The sequence below is a fragment of the Equus quagga genome, chromosome 14, assembly GCF_021613505.1.
Source record: "Equus quagga isolate Etosha38 chromosome 14, UCLA_HA_Equagga_1.0, whole genome shotgun sequence".
Taxonomy (NCBI): domain Eukaryota; kingdom Metazoa; phylum Chordata; class Mammalia; order Perissodactyla; family Equidae; genus Equus; species Equus quagga.
In genome coordinates, this window is record NC_060280.1 from 14,528,177 (window position 1) to 14,546,374 (window position 18,198).

Sequence of the window (18,198 nt, forward strand, 5' to 3'; positions counted from 1 at the left end):
AGAAGAAAGTGATAAAAAAGGATTACGGAGATGCATGCAATCTAACTGCTCTAAATAAGAATTCAAAAAGGAGGATAGATTTTTAATTGTATCTTGATCAGAAAGAGCGACTGCAACCACATGAAATTTATCAGGAGAGGTAAGCTCTCAAATCAGCCTGGAATGAGTTCTTCTGAAAGAGCCAGGAATATGTTGGGAAGCCTCTTCCTAAAGCTTCAGAGAGAGAATCAATAGTTAGACATCATTAGGGTAGCCCAGCCATGCAAAAGGGTTGCGAAACTGTGGGCAGATTTGACAGGGTCTGGTGGATTCAAGGTGGCCACACATCTTTGCTGGTCCTCCACAGAGAGGTAATTCCCTCCCTTTTGAATTTGGATTGGTCTCAGTGACTTGCTGGAAACCAGCACTTAGAAGTAATGTTCCAGGACTTCCAAAGCTAGGTCATAAGAAACCTTGAAGCTGCCACCCAGGCTTCTTGGAACATTCTTTGCAGAGTCCTGAGCTACCATGTAAGAAGTCTGAGAACTCTGGGACTCACGCTGGAGAAGCAATGTGTGGGGTCCCTGATCAATACTCTCAGCTGAGCCCCTCCTTCCAGTCATCCTCTCTAAGGCCCCATACACGTGACGAAGGTTTCCAAGACTCTCCAAACCACCTGGCAGCTGAACACCATCAAATGACCTCTGTTGATGCCACAGAGAACAGAAGAATCATTCAGCCAAGCCCTGCCAAATTCTTGGCCTTTAAGATTATGAGATATAGGGCCAGCCCCAGTGGGGCTCACTCAGTGAGTTCAGCTCACTCTACTTCGACGGCCCAGGTTTGGTTCCCGGGCATGGACCTACACCACTCATCTGTCAGTGGCCATGCAGTGGCAGGAGTTCACACACAAAAAGAGAAAGATTGGTGACAGATGTTAGCTCAGGGTAAATCTCCCCCAGAAAAAAAAAAAAGCTAAAAGAAAAAATTGTGAGATATAATAAAAATGATTGCTATTAGGGTTGTTTGTTATACATTTATAGAGTCTAGGACACAGGAAAAGACTATAGAGATCAGTATGAAATATTCAAAGGATGGCTAGATAAATTTCTAGGTGAAAGGTTTTGAAAATGAGGATATAGTATTGCCTGTGTCCTAAGAAAACATATTGAAGAAATGCATGAATTAGGACTGATGGGAAGATATCTCCTGAATGGGACTATCCAATTCAGGGAGGCAAATATGGATAAGATCTCTTGGAACAGGAGGTTTGGGGCAGACTCAGATCTTAATTGGTTTCATTTCCCTCAATAAGAGAAATCTCAAAATCTAAAATCTCAAAATCTAAAAGAGTTTTTCGGAAAAACAAAAGGATGTGGCACAAAGGAAAGGGAAGTCAAAGTGGGACAGCTGCTCAGATCCAGCAAGTATGCTGATTGCATGAGTTTGAAAAGGAAAGAGACCCAATGGGAAGCAGGGTAAACTGTTAGAGAGTCAGCTGAGGCTCCCTGAAAGGAGCAGAGGGTGAACAGAAGAAAAGAGAACACTGAGGCAGAGTTCATCACTGCAGAAAAAGATGCAGCAGAAAGAAATGCTACTCAAGGCTAAAATATTCAAAAGATATGGAGGTCAGTGTTCCGAGAAGCACATGGCAGAGGGACTGGTCCTCGGTAGGCCCATCAGGGGCCAGACTTCAGGAGCATGAAAGGCAAGTCTCCCTAGAAGACAGAGGTCTTAAGGCCTAAGCAATTCTCTAGCAAGAGTCAGGGCCAAGAGCCATCATGCTATAGAACTAGAATGTCTGTGTATCCTATGCCAAATTTTTTCTAATTTAGCTCTAAAAGAATTTTTTAAAAATATGACCCCTTGCATAGTTTTAATTTGGCAAGTAAAATTTTTCATCATAAGTTTAAAGAAAAGAGTTGGAAAAGATGTAATTTCCAGCAAATTGTAAATACTGACATAAAATAAAACCATTACATCACTCTTTTAGATGTATTTAAAGGAATCTAAATACCAAAACTACTTGATACCACCATCATCCGCTTAAAAACACATTAATAATCTCCTTCTTAAACATTTGAACAGTTTGCATCTTTCTTTTCACCCTTAAATTTATATCCCATTCCAATTCTCCCTCAGAATTTATCTCATTGTAAGACATTTAAATTTCAAAGTGTTTCATTGATCACCCTTATCATACTTATCATTGAAATTTGAAATTTTACTTTGTTTCCTGTGACTATAAGGCCCTAAGAGTTTAAAAACAATCTCTTTTTGGTTGAGTTACTGTTACAATTATTATCAGTACAATTGGTCAAAACAACGTAGATTTTAAGCTTACATAATCAAAAACAAAAATGAAAATTTTATTATAAATATATCTTGAGATGAATGAAGTTGTGTATCCTTTTCAAGTTTTCTCATTCATTCATGCATCTATGATTGAATATTGATGTGCTCCATTTTTAGATGTAAACCCTGAAAAATCTTGTTCCCATAAATCCATAGAGAGCAATGGGAGGAGTTTGTGCAGCCAATGTGCTTTGAGCACATTCTGAGTTATGTAATCACATGGCGATCTATCATCCATCAAACACTGTTCTTAATGATCTGCCAGCTGATAACCCCTCTAAATTGGTAGAAGCAAGGGATGGGAAACCATTTGACTCACAAAAGCATTTGTTCCCCCATCTCTAGAGTCGTTAGTTACTATTCAATTTCTGGGAAGAATTCCAAAAGTACTTTACCAAGACTTATCAAATAACTATCAATTATACCCATCACTCTTCCACTTAGAGCACCTTGGGTTTTCCGAATTATTCAGGCAGGATTAGGAAAATCAAAATATTATTAATTTCATTGCCAATACAATTTTTTAATCAAGTATTTTTGTGTGTTTCAAATACATTTTATCAAAACCTTGAAGCTACAGCTTTTGCTGATTTAATTTATGGAAAATACCCACCCTATAACCTAACGGTAAAAATAGTTCTTTTAGTCAAGCCTGTCAGCCCAGTCAACTTAACTTTTTCTCAATATAGACCTGACTTCTTTTCCAATTAAAAAATGTTTGCTATACTTTTCAAGAAATGCTAAAAAACACTGACAAATAATTATGGAAATCACTCTCTAAGAGAAAATGCTAAAAGCTGTCAATATTAAAATAATGTAGGTCTAAAATAAAATTTGACTTATTTGCATATGCTATAAAGCCAAAATAAAACAATTTACTAAACTTTTAAAAATGCAAAGTAATACGTAGCTAACATTGTAAATTAATTATAAATCTAGGAATATGATAAAAGGCATTGTATTCCTTCAGCAAATAGCTGTGGATATGTAATGAACCTTAGTGTTCATTGTAAGGAATAATTAAATAAGATCTGAAAATAAAAATATGAGAAATCATTCAGTTATTTTTATTAGCTTTCATGATCAAACTTCCCTAGGTACTTAGAGAAGGAAAAAGGTATTTACTGCTTAAATATAACTAGTCCAGCTGCTAGCAATTAATTTTACCTTTTGCTAACAGGAAGTAGAAATTAGTATTAATATTACATAAAACGTCCTGACAAAATAGGCTTTAACTGCTTTCTTAAATAATGTGCACCCAATCTGAAAAAAAAAAAATTCACATAAAACTTATATCTGTGGATTTTATCCAATGTATCTTGAAAAATTTGGTTGTCCTCAAAACTATTCCAGTTACATTGAAAAGAATTGGTATCATTAACCGTTAGAGTCTTTGGCTCTTCAAAAATACTTTTTTTCCCCAACTAATGACATATCCTAAGGTTGAGCATGAAATGTAGCTGAAAGGAATTGCTTGCATTTAAATATGTGCCCCCAAAAGCCATTTTTAGTGTTTGATGTATCCTACCAATGCTTTCTTTGCTTTGTCCAAGGAGACTATCCCTCAAGAGCCATGCAGGATTTCAGAATAAATGGAGATGGAAGGGATAAGATAAATTAGAAACTTTCATAAACACCCCTCCAAAACACACACACACACACACACACACACACATATACGCTACCACATATCTGGATTCAGAAAATCCCCACACTGGGCAAATACACAATGTCTAATGTCTTTCTCAACAGAAATAGGCAAAAAACACTGAAATAATTCACAGAGGCCTAAGGGTTCGTGGTTCATGCACAAAGGCTTCCTCTTTCCCAGCTTGCACTGCGAGGTTTTTGCACAGCCAGACAATGCCCTCTAAGATCTGGGCTGGGTGAGGAGTCCGCCTTTCCTTTGGACAGTAATAGAAGGGCTATTAAAAACTCTGTGCATTATTAGGAGCATCATTTTTAGGAAAGAAAACAAATGAAAACTGAAGATCTGGAAACTGACTTCCGTAAAGGTATACATGTTAGGATTTCTCCTAGAAAATCTTTGGGAACCTGGAGAATGCAATACTATTTGAAGTGCTTTGAAGACCACCAGCCTAAGTCACTTGAAGCAGTGGCACAAACACGTCATTTCGAGGGGAGCTAGAAATTGAGAAACGTTGAAAATGCTGGATGGGAAAGAATGCAAATCAAGCGAGTCCACGTGAAGGAATTACAAATGCCTGACTTTGCAGGAGGAAAAAAACAGATCTAATGCCCTTCAGTGAGAAAGGAGACATTTTTCTCCCATATATGGCAAACATCGTACCACAGTTAACCTATGGTGGATGCTTTCCCCCAGTAAATGTATGTCACAGATCCTTGTGGATGGTGGACAACTGAAATAAACTGACATCCTGCCACAGATGCAACCAAGACAGTGTCTGTCACCCACCCTCTTTCTCTCAACTGCAGAGTGTCTGTTAAGGCCTTCGGGAGGCCGACAGGCAGAGTCCTAGGAGAAATCTCACCTGAAATTCCTCTGTAAGGACTGAGGATGGCCTGTTTTAACTCCTGTGAGTGTAGGCGCAGGGCTGTGAGAATACTGTGTATCCAAGGTACTACCTCTCCGGGCCCTTCCAAGTACGGTCGGGAAAGAGCCGTACAAATCGAGAAGGCCTGAAGGAACCCTCCCACTGCTGGAGAGACGGTCTGGATTCAGCTGCCGAGGCAACACGGCTCCCCACACACACACTGGGATGAGACCCTCCTGGCTAAGACGAGCAGAATAAGAAAACTGAAGTGAATTGTATTAAGCTAAGAATTTGGGACTTTGAATTATTCCTAAGAGTAAAGGGATTCAGGTTTTTGCTTTTTTCCTTTTACTTTATTTTCTCCCAGGGAACTTTAAAATGAAATTGGAGGCTATTTTAAAATTTTGAACACCTTTATATTTCTCATCTGGCAAGTATGTTTGGATTATCTTTATGCTGCCATTTAATCGTATTGCAGCCTCTGATTACGATAGCGGATAATACAGCTGAGCAAAATCTGAGCATGGGAAATAGAAAAGGAAAGCAAATTTTGAGCATTGGTTACAAAAGCTCCTTAGGGTTAATTTAATGAATGTAATATTTTGAGTCATTTCTGAGCCTTCTGAGAGTAACGTCTAAATTGCCCACTGAGATTCCAGAAGGATCCACAAAGGAGTAGAGGTTGTCATTTGGGGGAATGGCTTCATGAAGGTGGGAAAGGACTGTCCCCAGGCAGATCACCTCTTCCTCCTGGGGGCCCAGCCCCTCTCCTGCCTGACCACAGCCTGATGGATAAAGCCAATAAGATAACAGGACAAGAGCTGTGAACTGCTGGGTACTTGGTCCCCACTCCTTCTGTCCTCATAGGTAGGGATTTCAGCACCATCACCTCTGCTGGCCTCACTCCCCACCACTCCCTGTCACCTCACTGAGAGAGGAGGGATGAGTTAGTGAGTTTGGAAGAAGGAACTGAGTATGTTCATCTTAGCACCTGTCTCTCTTCTCAGGAAGTGTCCCTCTGGTCTGACTTCTGTCACAGGATAGGTGGTTGTCCCTCAGGTAAGGCCTGAGGTGGTCCAGCTCTGCCTGGGATGGGGAGGGGAAATTCAGCTGTGAGATGAAGTTTTAACAAGCTCACTTAGCCTCAGAGCCAAAGATACATTCCCCAATCAGTTTTATTAGAATAAAGGCGCTATTTAACCTAAAATAAAAATTGCTTGATGGAATAAAAGGATGAATGAACATAACACCTAGCCACGTGAAGCAGAGACATGGATTCAAAGGTACAGGTGAGAGAGTCGCCCTACTAAGTGGAGAGTCCCCTAGAAGTCCTCTACAAGTGAATCAATTTTTAGAAGTCATCTTCTCCTCTTCCCTCCCACAAGGCTAATTCTTTATTCCCAGATAGTCTAATCATAAACACTCATTAATTTCCCATTGGTGGCTTCTAACATTTAAGCCTTAAATTTTCCCATGCCCATCAAGTAGTTAAATTATCTTAATGAACAATTAATTAAGTGATTAAGAGTTCTTTTAGCAAAGCTCATTGTTGGTTTCTCTTAAGGCAGAGCAAGTCTCATGAATAAGACAGTTGACACAATCAAAAGAGTGCCACCAGTTACTCATGTGTTGTCTCATTTGATCCTAACAACAACCCACGGTAGAGATGAGGAAACTGAGGGCCAGAGAAATTAAGTCACTTGCTTCAGTTTGCATATCCAGCAAGTAACACAGTCAGGATTTGAACCCTGATATGCCTCCAGACTCCAAGCTCAGTCCTCCACCGCACAATGTCCACGTTCACAGAATTACATACTACCAAAGATTGGAAGAAACCCTGCAAGTCATTCAGTTCAGCCTCCATCTACTGCCGATATCCTCCCAGGCACGACTTGCCCATCTCAGGGATGGGAAGTTCCTAAGGTGGCCTTAAGCCCTATTGCTTCACAAATTTCCCTTTTACATGGACTTTCCTGTAGATTCACTCCACTAGCCCAAGGTCCTTCTTCCCTTTGGGGCCCCAAAGCACAGAACTTCCGAGATAGCAGAGTGTCCATCCTGAGATTAAACATCCCCTGTTCCTCCAACTGTTCCCCACATACCCTGATCTTCAGCCCTTCCCCACCCTCCCAGGAACCCCCCAGAGCACAATCACTGGCAACGACACTTCTGAGGCCTGGCACTGGACATAATATTCCAGGACGGGGCAGACCAGTGCAGATTATCACTGCCTTCATAGCAAGCACAGCTCCACTGTGTAATATTCTCTTACGGAAGGGGGTGGGAGTGGGGTGGGAAGAGCGTTCTTCCTCTGCTCAAGAGTCTACCTGGCTCCCTAGCAGAAAAAAGAAAACGCATTTCCCAAATTGCATTTCTTGAAACACCAGCATCCCAGAATAAGTGAATAGACGCTTTAAGAATTAAAAAGATCTATGATCATGTAAGTTTGGAATATACTGCTTAAGGTTCATTCATTAGTAAATCTTTATTTAGTGCCTATTGCATGCCAGGTACTCTTCTAATCACTAGAGATGCATCCATAAACAAAGCACATGCAAATCCCTATTATGGAAGCTAGAGTTCAGACAAGAAATACTATGAATGTGGGAGGACCTTTTAGAAGATTTGCAATGCAGAATGGCACATTATAGGAGAAATTCTGATGGAAACAAATGGGCTTAATTTTATTTCTGTCAAGATATCCCAAATATAGGGTCTTTGTATAATTAGTAACATCCTAAGTCACTAGCTTAGGAAATACACACTCACAAGACTGAACCCAAATCACCCTGCCTTCAGCCAGCGTATCTCCTTATGTCACTGCTGTCCTGTATGGAAACTGTCTAATGTAAAAAGAAGCTAAAGATCAGCCGAAAAATATTATGAGCATGGCAAGCTCAGCCCATAGGAGGACTTAGAGCACACCATGGGGCATGCTGGGAGGAAAGGGGAGTTAACAGGAAGCCGACAAATATGTAGAGGAATGAAGGACAGAAATCTACCTTCTCCACCAGGGGAAGGAGTCCAATGGGGGACCAAATTCTAACACCAGAGCAGCTGACCCAGCTCAGTTCCCAGGCCAAGCATCAGTGACCCAGGTGGTCAGACCTGGGGATGGGGCAGGACTTAGCCAGGGAAGCAGAAGCACTGGAATTCCATCTTGAAAAAGGTCAGGATAGGGCCAGCCCTGGTGGCCTAGTGGTTAACTTCAGTGCACTCTGCTTCAGTGGCCTGGGTTTGGTTCCCAGGCACGGAGCTACACCGCTCTTTTAGCAGCCATGCTGTGCTGGCAGCCCACATACTAAAAAATAGAGGAATATTGGCACAGATGTTAGCTCAGAGCAAATCTTCCTCAGGAAAAAAAAAAAAAAGATCAGGATGAGGAAGAAACAGAATGGACCCAGTGCCCTGGGAAATCAGATACATAGTCCAAAAGGCCCAAGTGGGCTCCTAGTAGCCCAGGGGGCTTTTCCCAGGATTCTGTGACCTAGAGCATCACAAAGACACCCAATCCCTTTGCGCCCTGGTAGACAGAGCTGATGACTACTTCTAAACCAGCTGGCTTCCATTTACAAGCCAACGTAACTGTTCCGTTTCAGTCCTTTTCATTGAACCTGGAACTTCCAGACAAGAAGGCACAAAAATGGCATAAAAAGCATCAATGGGTACCAGGGCCCCTGCTCAAAAATTCCTCCAGACTCCCCTCCCCTCACGACTAACTTCAATATTCCTTGCTCACAACTCCCTCAATTTCTTCACCAATTTTCACCCCCAGGGTCCACTGGGCCCCCTGGGACTTCATGGTTCAGTTTGGGACACTGGCTCCAGCTTGAACCACTGTCTGCTCCTATGTGTGACTGCCAGCTCTGAGGGCCTGGCCCAGCGCCCCAGCCATTGGCTCTTCCTTCCTCTTGTCCCAGCCTCTCAGGACAGGGAGTGTGGCCTTCGCAGACCCCCTGGGCCGGGAGCATAAGAATGCAGGGAGCCAGCTGCACTGACCAGCAGGTGAGCTAGGCCAGAAGGGCCCGGGCCCCGTGAGAAATGAGCCAGACACACAGGAAAGAGAGGAAAGAAACTCTGGGCTCAGTGGAGAGGCTGAGTCTGGAGAGAAGCCGACATGAGAAGGGATTTGTTATTTGTGGAAGGCTTTTATTTGATGGTGGGAAAAAAATGGCAAATATGTAACACAGATTTCTGTAACTATAAATAACACGTAAATACCTTTCATAATGAAAACCTTATGGAATCTGCTTTTCTGGGAGCCTTTTAAAATAGGAAAAGGCAAGAGGGGGAAATAACATGTATTTAACCCGTGCTACGTGCTAGGACTTTCCATGTGCTGCTTGCTTACTCTTCTCACTTCTTTTCTGGGGAAGGTTTTCACTTTTTAGATCAGGAAAAGGAGGCTAAGAGGTTAAGGAACTTGACCAAAGGCCCCCGGTGAACCACAGTTTAAAGTGGATCTTCAGGCTCCAGGGCCCTTGCTCTTTGTAGAATCAAACGGGGGCCTGCCTGGAGGCGGCCGCTGCACTATATGACCTTTCTAGAGTCTTCTCTATCACCAGGATTTCCAGAATTGGCTTGTTCCCTGCAGGTGCCTTATGTCTTTCAGGACAATAAGGATCCACTGTGTACACTGTGAACGTAACTCCACAGAGAAGATTTCGGGTGAAGGGACAATACTGAGAGTGCAATCGGGAGGAGCTGGGCTCTGCCACTGCCTGCTGTGTGACCTTGGACAAGTCTCTTTCCTCTCTGGGCTCCAGTTTTCACATCTGCAAAATGTAGAGTTGGCCTAAATCCTGGGAAAGGCTCCACTCAGCTCTGACAGTCTGTCTTTCAGGGGATGAGTTCACTTTATGGTCTGAGTAGGAGGTCTCCCAGCAAAGGTCACTTCAGAGCTTCCCTCAGCCTGGTCCAGTCCCACTGCCCACCTCCCCAGGAGTCTACATGAGCGCCCCTCCCTAGGGGCCGGCCCGCACTGACCTGCACCTCCCGGGTCAGGGCCAGCTCCAGCAGCTGGCTGAAGTGCTGGCCCAGCGTGCTCAGGGTGTCACTCACGCAGGCCTTCATCGACTTCAGGACGTGCTCATTCTCAACCTGGAGGCACCTGGGGAAAAGAAATCATGAGGTGGGCCACTGGACAGGGCAGGTGGCCAGCCCAGAGCCACTGCGGGGGCCAGATCCGGGCCTGCCGCAGGCCTGGTGTGTAGCAAAAGCAGTCTTGGAATATTCCATAGCTGGCTCGTCTCCTGGCCTCCCAGTGTTCAGAGAAGTGCTGGCCTGAGCTGGGAGCTAAAGTCCATGTTACGGGGAAGAGAGGCCATCAGAAAGTGGCCAAACCCCTGCCTCTGGGGATCTCCCAGGGAGGACCTGCCATCATGGCAGCCAGGGTCTAGGGATGGGGGATGGGAGCAGCAGAGGAGGGGTGCTGGTGAGCCAGGAATGCCAGCGCTCCCCCTAAAGGTCTATGGCACTGCCGGGGCCCTTAAGGAAGGGCCGCCTACAATGTGCACAGAGGACCCTTGAGGATTTTCTCCCCAGACAGAAAGAACAGGGCAGGATCAGGCTCAAAGTTACCCCAGTGGCCTGAGAATGTTCCACACTGGAAGGCCAAAGACTCCATGGGGGCCCAAGGGATGCCAAGTTCCAGGGTTTTCTTTCAGGGCCTGGGGGCTGGAAGGGTGAGGGAGAGTCAACATACACCTGGGTGTGTATACACTGAGGTTGAGTGTGTGTATGTGTCTGAGTGTAAACGTATGTGTGTTTATATGTGTGAGATATGTTGAAGAGGGCACGGGTGTATTTCTGTGCTTGCATGAGTGTGTGTTTATATATCTGTGTACGAGCGAGTGAGTGTCTGTGAAACCCTTGTCTTTGTGTATGTGAGTAGAAGTGTGTGTCTGCCTTCACCTTGCCTTCACTTTGGGGACTGGGGGCCTTCCCAAAGCTGTGGGAAACCTTTTCCTTGTGACCAGCCCTCAAGAATCCTCTTTCTTCCTATGCTCGGGCCTCTTCTCTGCTGTCTGCATTCTCCCTAGGATCTGAAAATGGGGCAGAAAATCCCAAGAGATTCTTTTAACTTTTCTTATAAAAGTCAGCAAAAGGGAACTTGCAGAACAGCACCAGCCCTCCCTCCCCCCACACTCGCTCTCTCCCTCTGGGAGAAGATGTCAGCCCCGTCCCCTGCCTGAGGACAGGCTGGCAATCCCTGGGAGACCCAGGGTCCAGATTTACCTCTCTGTGACTGCTGAGAGCTCTGAGCATTTCTCCATTAGCAGCTTCTCAATCTGTAGAAAAACAGATCAAGTTTGTTCAATTGAATAAGCATTAGTTGAGAACCAACTGCTGTGCTGGGCCCTCTGGGGCATAAAGACAAAAAGGCAAGGCACCTGATTGGGGAAACAGGCAGATAAACTGGGACACAGAGTGAGGTGGATGGCAAAGGCAATCACTACCAGCTGCTTTGGGAAGTCAAAAAATAAAACTGAGTGATTAGTTATGCTGGGGGATCTGGGAAGCTTCAGAGAGGAAGGGGCATTTGAGCTGGGTTTCAAAGAATGAATAGAAGTTTACTGGCTGCAAAGTGGAGCAAGGAAAAGGGTAAAGCACTAAGGTGGAAAGAGAACGTCAGAGGAAAGAGAAGTCATGGTAAGGGGGATTTTCAACGGCTCACTTTGGGCTGAAAAGATTCAAAGTCATGGGCTTTGGAATCAGAAAGGCTTAGGTTGAATCCCACTTACACCATTCGCTGAGTAACTTCAGGCAAGTTCCTTAGGCTCTCTGAGTTTCTGTGTCCTCATTTATAAAGTGAGGACAACAACACTAGCTAACGTTTTTAATAAACTTCTTTTTAATGTTTTACATGTAATAACTCACTTGGTCCTCACGACAGAGTCATGAAATAAATGCTATTATTGTACTCATTAGGACGACAGAAGTGGGGCACAGAGAAGTTAATTAACTTGCCAAGGTCACACAGGAGAGCAACATTTGAACCCAGGCACTCTGGCATTAAAGTGGCTATCCTTCGCCATTGCACAGCCTCTCACAGTGGTTATGTCTGCATCACAGGTCGTGCAGGTTAAATGAGATGTGCATAAAAACACCTAGCACAATTCCTAGCACAGAGTAGATACTCAGCAAAGGTCCTTACTGTCTTCCCTGCTTTATGGGAAGAGGAGGGATGTCCCTGGGGCAGGAGGAGTTCAGACTCCACGCAATTCAGACCCACTCTTCTAGAAGGCATCCTCATTGCAAGTGCCCACCCACGCCCATCCCAGGGCAACCAACCTGGCCCATCTCCTGTGAGGAGCTCCTGCTGCCAGTGCTGTACTCGCTGACCATGGAGCGGGCGTGGCAGGTCAGACGCACGCTCATGCTATGCACGCGCGCCCAGCGGTCCTGGGCCAGCTTCTGCCCAATCCTGCGCAGCTCAGTGCTGATGACCCAGCCCCGCTTGAGCAGCAGCTGCAGGGGGTCTCCGAGGCTAGGGCCACCTGCCAGGATGAGGTCACCCTGAGCATCCTCCTCCAGGCTGATGGGCTTCGCTTGCAGGACACACATACACTCACACTCGGTCATGAGCTTCAGGTCCTCCATCCAGCGCTGGACCGAGTCCACCTGCATCAGGTGCAGCCTGCAGCCAGGGAACAGCACCAGGATGGGAATCAACGCTCCACAATTTCCAGAGGTTTCAATTGCAAGCCATCTGATGTTTATTCAACACCTACCGTATGCTCAGCACTGTTTCTTGCGTTCACTTACCTAATCCTCTTATTTCTCATTAGGTCCATCTCACAGATAGTAAGACTGAGGCACAGAAGTTTTGGGGGCAGATGAGCAGACAAACAACAGGCAATGGAGTCCGACACAGTAGGAGATGATCTTTGCAATAAGAGGAAAAGGGGAATAGCCTAACATCAAATTTAGTTAGCTATGGGACAACTACATGTTATATAGTGTGCACTTCTTTAAAATGATGCTTCCCAAAAGTTTATAGCAAAGAAAAATGCGCGTGCTAATAAAGTAACATGGGGAAAGCAGCCTGCAAAAATGTAAACACAATTATTATAACTATATTAAAAAGATATTTCTAGAAAAAATATTTGAAGGAAAGATGAATGCTAATGGTTCCTTATGGGTGGCAAAACGTAAACCTTTTTCATTTTTTTCAACTTTGGTCTAATTTTTAAATTTTCTATTGTGAGCATGCATATTACTTTTTTTTTTTTTTGAGGAAGATTAGTCCTGAGCTAACATCTACTGCCAATCCTCCTCTTTTTGCTGAGGAAGACTGGCCCTGAGCTAACATCCGCGCCCACCCTCCTCTACTTTATATGTGGGATGCCTACCTCAGCATGGCTTGCCAAGCAGTGCAATCCTAACTAGCGAACCCTGGGCCACCGAAGCTGAACGTGCAAATTTAACCACTGTGCCACTGGGCCGGCCCCTGTGCATGTTACTTTTGTAATGGAACAAAATTAACTCTACTAGTACAATATGAGAATATAGATTAGAGCCTGAGATCTTTATCAAACGAAATTTAGTCTAAAATTCACTTAGTCAAATAAAATCCAGTCATATCAGATCACTAATGAAGCACTGAACGTGTGTTGAGTGCCTTATATTTAATGTCACAAAAGTGCCAGGCACTGCGGAAAAAGTGGAGATGCACACGCCCAGCCTCCACTCTCATGGAGCTTTTGATCTGCCCAAAGAATCAAGACAAAGTAATGATAAGTTAAAAAACAATGGATTTCAACATCACTTGAAGATGACGACAGAAGACGAGATGCACAGTTAATCATTAAGGCTGGGCTCCAGTCCCTTAGTCTTCGGCTTTGGCTTGCAAGAGTCTTCTAACTAGTCTTTCTGTTGCCAATATTACCTGCCTCAAGCCATTCTCTGTCTGCTGCCAATCATTCTCTCATTCTACAAATAGGTATTCAGCACCTACTATGTGCCAAGTACTGTTCTAAGCCCTGGGCTGTAATAGCAAACAAGTAAATAAAAAACATTTCCCTTGCGAAGGTTACATTCAAGTGAGAGGACAGCCAACTTTCAAAATAAATAAGCAATGCATATAATACGCTGGGGGTGGTAGGCACTATGAAGGAAAAGAGTCTAGGAAAGAAAGGTAGAGAGTGCTGGGGGTGGAAGCAGAAGTAGGCATTGCAATTTAAAATAAGTGGATTGGAGAAGGCTCATTGAGAAAGGGACATTTGAGCCAAGACTTGAAAGACATGAGGGAGCAAGCCATGTGAATATCCAGGGGCAAACTGTTTTAGGGAGTGGGAACAGCAAGTGAAAAGGCTCTGGGGCACAAGTGTCCTTGAGATGTGTGAGGAATAGTAAGGAGGTCAGAGTCAGCCAGACAGAGAGATGGATGGGGGTCGTGCGGGGAGAGCAGTGGCGGGTGGGGATGAGGCAGACCCTGCAGAGCTGTGTGGGACAAGGTAGGACTCGGCTCTGATTCTGAGCACAGTACACAAAGGGCACTGATGGGGCCAGCGAGGTGGGGTGGAACTATCAAGTAGGACAGAAACGAGAAAGGCACGCTGCAATATCATGGTTAAGATCACATCTTCGTATTCGCTGGTATTTAATGAGGAGGAGTAGGACTTTCTGAACGAAGCAACTGTTTAACTCTAAGGCTTTTAAATGTAGTTCTTAACCACAAGGTTTATAATGTTTAAGCACGGAAAGTGTACATGTGGTTTCTTATAGCAAATTGCCTTTTAAAGCGTTAAAAACAAAAACTCACCAATGACATTTCTCCCTCTCCCTTCATGAAAACAGCTATTATAATTTGTAAAGAATTTGAACATATATATATGTGTGTGTATAGAGAGAGAGAGAAACAGAGACAGAGACAGAGAGAGACAGAGAGTCACCTGAAATCACAGCGCCCTGGGGCCCATTCTGTCTTTATGACCTCATATTTAACTTTACATAAGTGGGATTGTATCACGTGTACTCTTTGATCATAGATAATTTCTACTCTTCTCACCTTATTATCTCTCCCTCAATCCTTGCCCCCACAACCCTGGCCAACTCATGGTAACCTAGTGAGTGTCATTCCATATTTTTCTCCACACTGATCCATTCCCATATGGGCTTATATCCCGTAGGATCCTAAAACATCCTTTTCAATGTCTGAAAATTATTCCATGTTATAGACATACCACAATTTATTAAACCATTTTCCCAGTGTTGGCACTCACTTTATTTCCAGTTCTTGGCCACTATAAACACCCTTATACATATGCCCTTACATATCAGTGTCTTCATTCTGGCTAGATCCCCAGGAGCAGAATTGTAATTCAACAGATGCAGTCATGTTGGCTCCCCAAAGCAGCAATGCTTCCCATTCCCCCAACAATGGAGGAGAACTTTCTGTATATATATAGTTACTCCCCTTTGTGAATCTTCAGTGTTCCCCACCACGGACCATTGCCCCCGACATGGGTCAAAATTCCTGAGGCTGGGAAAGGGGGGCTTCCAAGATCTGGCCCCAGCCTCCTTGCCACACATCTCCCTTTTCCATCTTCCCCCAACTCTTAGCACCCTTGCCACATACACACTGTACACTCCAGGACACTCAACCTCCCTACTTCTCAAACATACTACTCTCTTTTACCATCCCCTGTGGCCTTGCACAGACAGTGCTTCTCTCAGATACGAGTTCCTTTTCCTTCTTCTCTACCTGGCAAGCTCCTACTCACCCTGAAAGACCTAACTCTAATGTTACTTTCTCTAAAAAGGCTCGGCCAGAGCTCATCAGCTGCTCCCCAGGGCCCCTGCGTGTCTCTGTGCGTCCTCCAACAGAGCACTAATCATATTCTGTTGTAATTGGTGTGTTTGTCTGACTCTCCAAGTCCTGTGAGGGACAGTCCCTCATATCTAGCTTATTGCCAGTGCCTGACACATACCAACCGCTCAGTAAATGTACGCCAATGAACGAGGTACCAAACGGCAGGCATTTATTGCCATACCTCTGCAGAAGACTCCACATGCATCCACCACTCGGGCTGCCCAGAGAGTGCCCTAAGATCAACGTGACTGGCAAGGGAATGTAGAGGATGAGAAAACATATGAACATCACGTTCTAGAGATACAGACCTGGGAGACAAACTGACCTAGGGGCTTTCAAGAGGCAACAAATGAACTAGTCACTCACTCACTGACTCATTCACCCATAAACACTTTGCGGTGGACCTCTGTTGTTTTCGTCTTCCCAGCATCTGTCCTTCTTCTGTCAAAGGCAAAGACAAGTTACATTAGCTGCCTCTTTGTGTGGCAACATAGCCTCCAGCTTTTCCCTCCTGTTTGGGAAAGGTCCTTCCTCCCAAACACAAGGGTGGTCCTCTGGTGACCATGTCTGCGCTGTGTGAAGATGTCCCTGGCCATAGCTGGTGTTTGATCCTCAGGTGGGCTCCTGAACCAAGCTCCAATTCTCTCTCCCCAAATTGTCAAACTTAGAACCTAGAGTTTCAGAGACTGGAGTTGTTGGACGTGGGTCATGACGTTCATGACAGCAACTTCAGTTGCTGCGTGAGGAACCCCAGGATCATTTGGGGACAGTGGCATAAGTCCAAGAGTTAATCTCTATTAATTGTAACCAAAAGAACCTTTTCTAAAACTCAAGTACACAAATAAATAAGCAGCATTGAGTCCGTGCCATCCCTTAGAAAAAAGGTTTTCTGGGAATTCAAAGAAGGGAGCTGTCTCTTCCAGTCGGAGAGCAAGGCAGCTGCCTGGGGAAGGTGGCTTTAGAGCTGGGTGGGGTTTGGACAGGTGAAGACAATGGAAGCATATTCCGGGGCGAGGGGGGTGGACAGACAATGAGACAAGGAGTAGGTGAGCTGGGCTAGAGTTACACATTCTGGAAAAGAGGGAGAGGTGAGAGGGAAAGCTGGGAAGGTGGACCTGGGTCCTGATCTTGAGAAGCTCTGGATGCGAGAGTAGGGTTGGGCACTTACGCTGGAAGCCCTGAGAAGCTGTGGAAGGGTGGCAGGGCCGGGCGACAGGGCTGGAGGCCCGTGGGCTTGAAAGACTGCTACATCACAGCACTTGGGACACAGGAAACACGTGGTGCAGGATGGGTTCCCCCATGTCTTCCAGTGGAAGAGCTCAGGGACCCCCAGGCAGGAGATACTCACACCCCTTTACTTCTGGCATGGATGGGAAAGGGCTGTGGAAGAGCCAGGAAGGCAGAAAAAGGGAATGAGAGCCACCAAATGCCTCCTACCTGGGCCCACCCAGGAGGCCTGATTAGATCGGAAACACATTTTCACCACCCCCTCCACCCCAATGCACACAGACGCATACTCAGGTCTTGCTCTTTAAGATCTTTCAGAATTAGAAAGAAAGTGGATTTCAGAAACTGTTAATTAAAACCGTAGTCAATTTATCACTCTGCTGGTAAGGGAAATGGAATGACAAAACTATTGATCTCCCCAGTATCTGAGTATTTGCACCTCAGAGTGTCTGTGTTTGTGGACATGAACTCACCCGGGAGTCCGCCTGTATTACCTGTATGCCAGTGTCCCGGGGTCTGGGTGTGAGTTTGTGCATCTCTACCTGCGCAAACACTCGGATAACTGTCTGCATTTACAGGGCTTGCATCAGATAAACTCCATAACTAAAAACACATGGGGTGGGGCTTGAGTGTGAGCTGCATTTAGTGACTCAATTCCAAAGAAAAGAGAATAGAAAGTGGAGAAAAAAAGTAACTCTGCCATGGAGAAGCCTGGCAAACAGCACCTAAACCAAGCAGTTAGAGCGAACCTCACACTGAGGAGCCGTGTTGATAGCATGTACCCCTGATGTGATGCGATGACAAGGACACTTCCCCACTGGGGCCATCTGCCCCCAAACACATAAGCTCAGTGTCATCATGCAAAAAACATCAGGGACCCCAACTGACGGACATTCCACAAAATATCTGACCAGTACTCCTCAAAACTGGCAGGGTCATCCAAAAAAAGGAAGACTGAGAAACTGTCACAGACCAGAGATCACCAAGGAGAGTGATGACTAAGTGTAATAAGATATGCTGGATGGAATCCTCAAACGAAAAAGGACATTTATGGAAAATTAGAGAAATCTGAATACAGTCTGGAATTTAGCTAATAGTAACAAATCTGTGCTGGCCCCTTAATTGTGACAAACGTACCGTGCTCATGTAAGACGTTAACAATCGGGGCAACTGGGTATGGGGTATTTGAGAACGCTCTGTGCCATCTTTGCAATTTTCTGTAAATCTAAAACTTTTTAAAAATAAAAACGTTTCTTCAAATAGAAATACAGGGTTTGGGTTGGGAGGTAGAGTCCAGATGAGAAG

The 18,198-nt window shown here is 44.8% G+C and overlaps 1 protein-coding gene across 4 annotated transcripts in view; it reads right to left on the reverse strand.

The window, feature by feature from the left end:
- The window catches only part of INSC (INSC spindle orientation adaptor protein), a 126,755-nt gene that overhangs the window by 53,996 nt on the left and 54,561 nt on the right, over positions 1-18,198 (reverse strand). For all 4 annotated transcript variants that reach the window (XM_046684833.1, XM_046684832.1, XM_046684831.1 and 1 more), the window contains exons 3-5: positions 12,144-12,489; positions 11,088-11,140; positions 9,837-9,960 (exon numbers count right to left, since the gene is read on the reverse strand). In XM_046684833.1, coding sequence (XP_046540789.1) covers positions 9,837-9,960; positions 11,088-11,140; positions 12,144-12,489 — 523 coding nt within the window. The remainder of the gene's footprint in view (positions 1-9,836; positions 9,961-11,087; positions 11,141-12,143; positions 12,490-18,198) is intronic.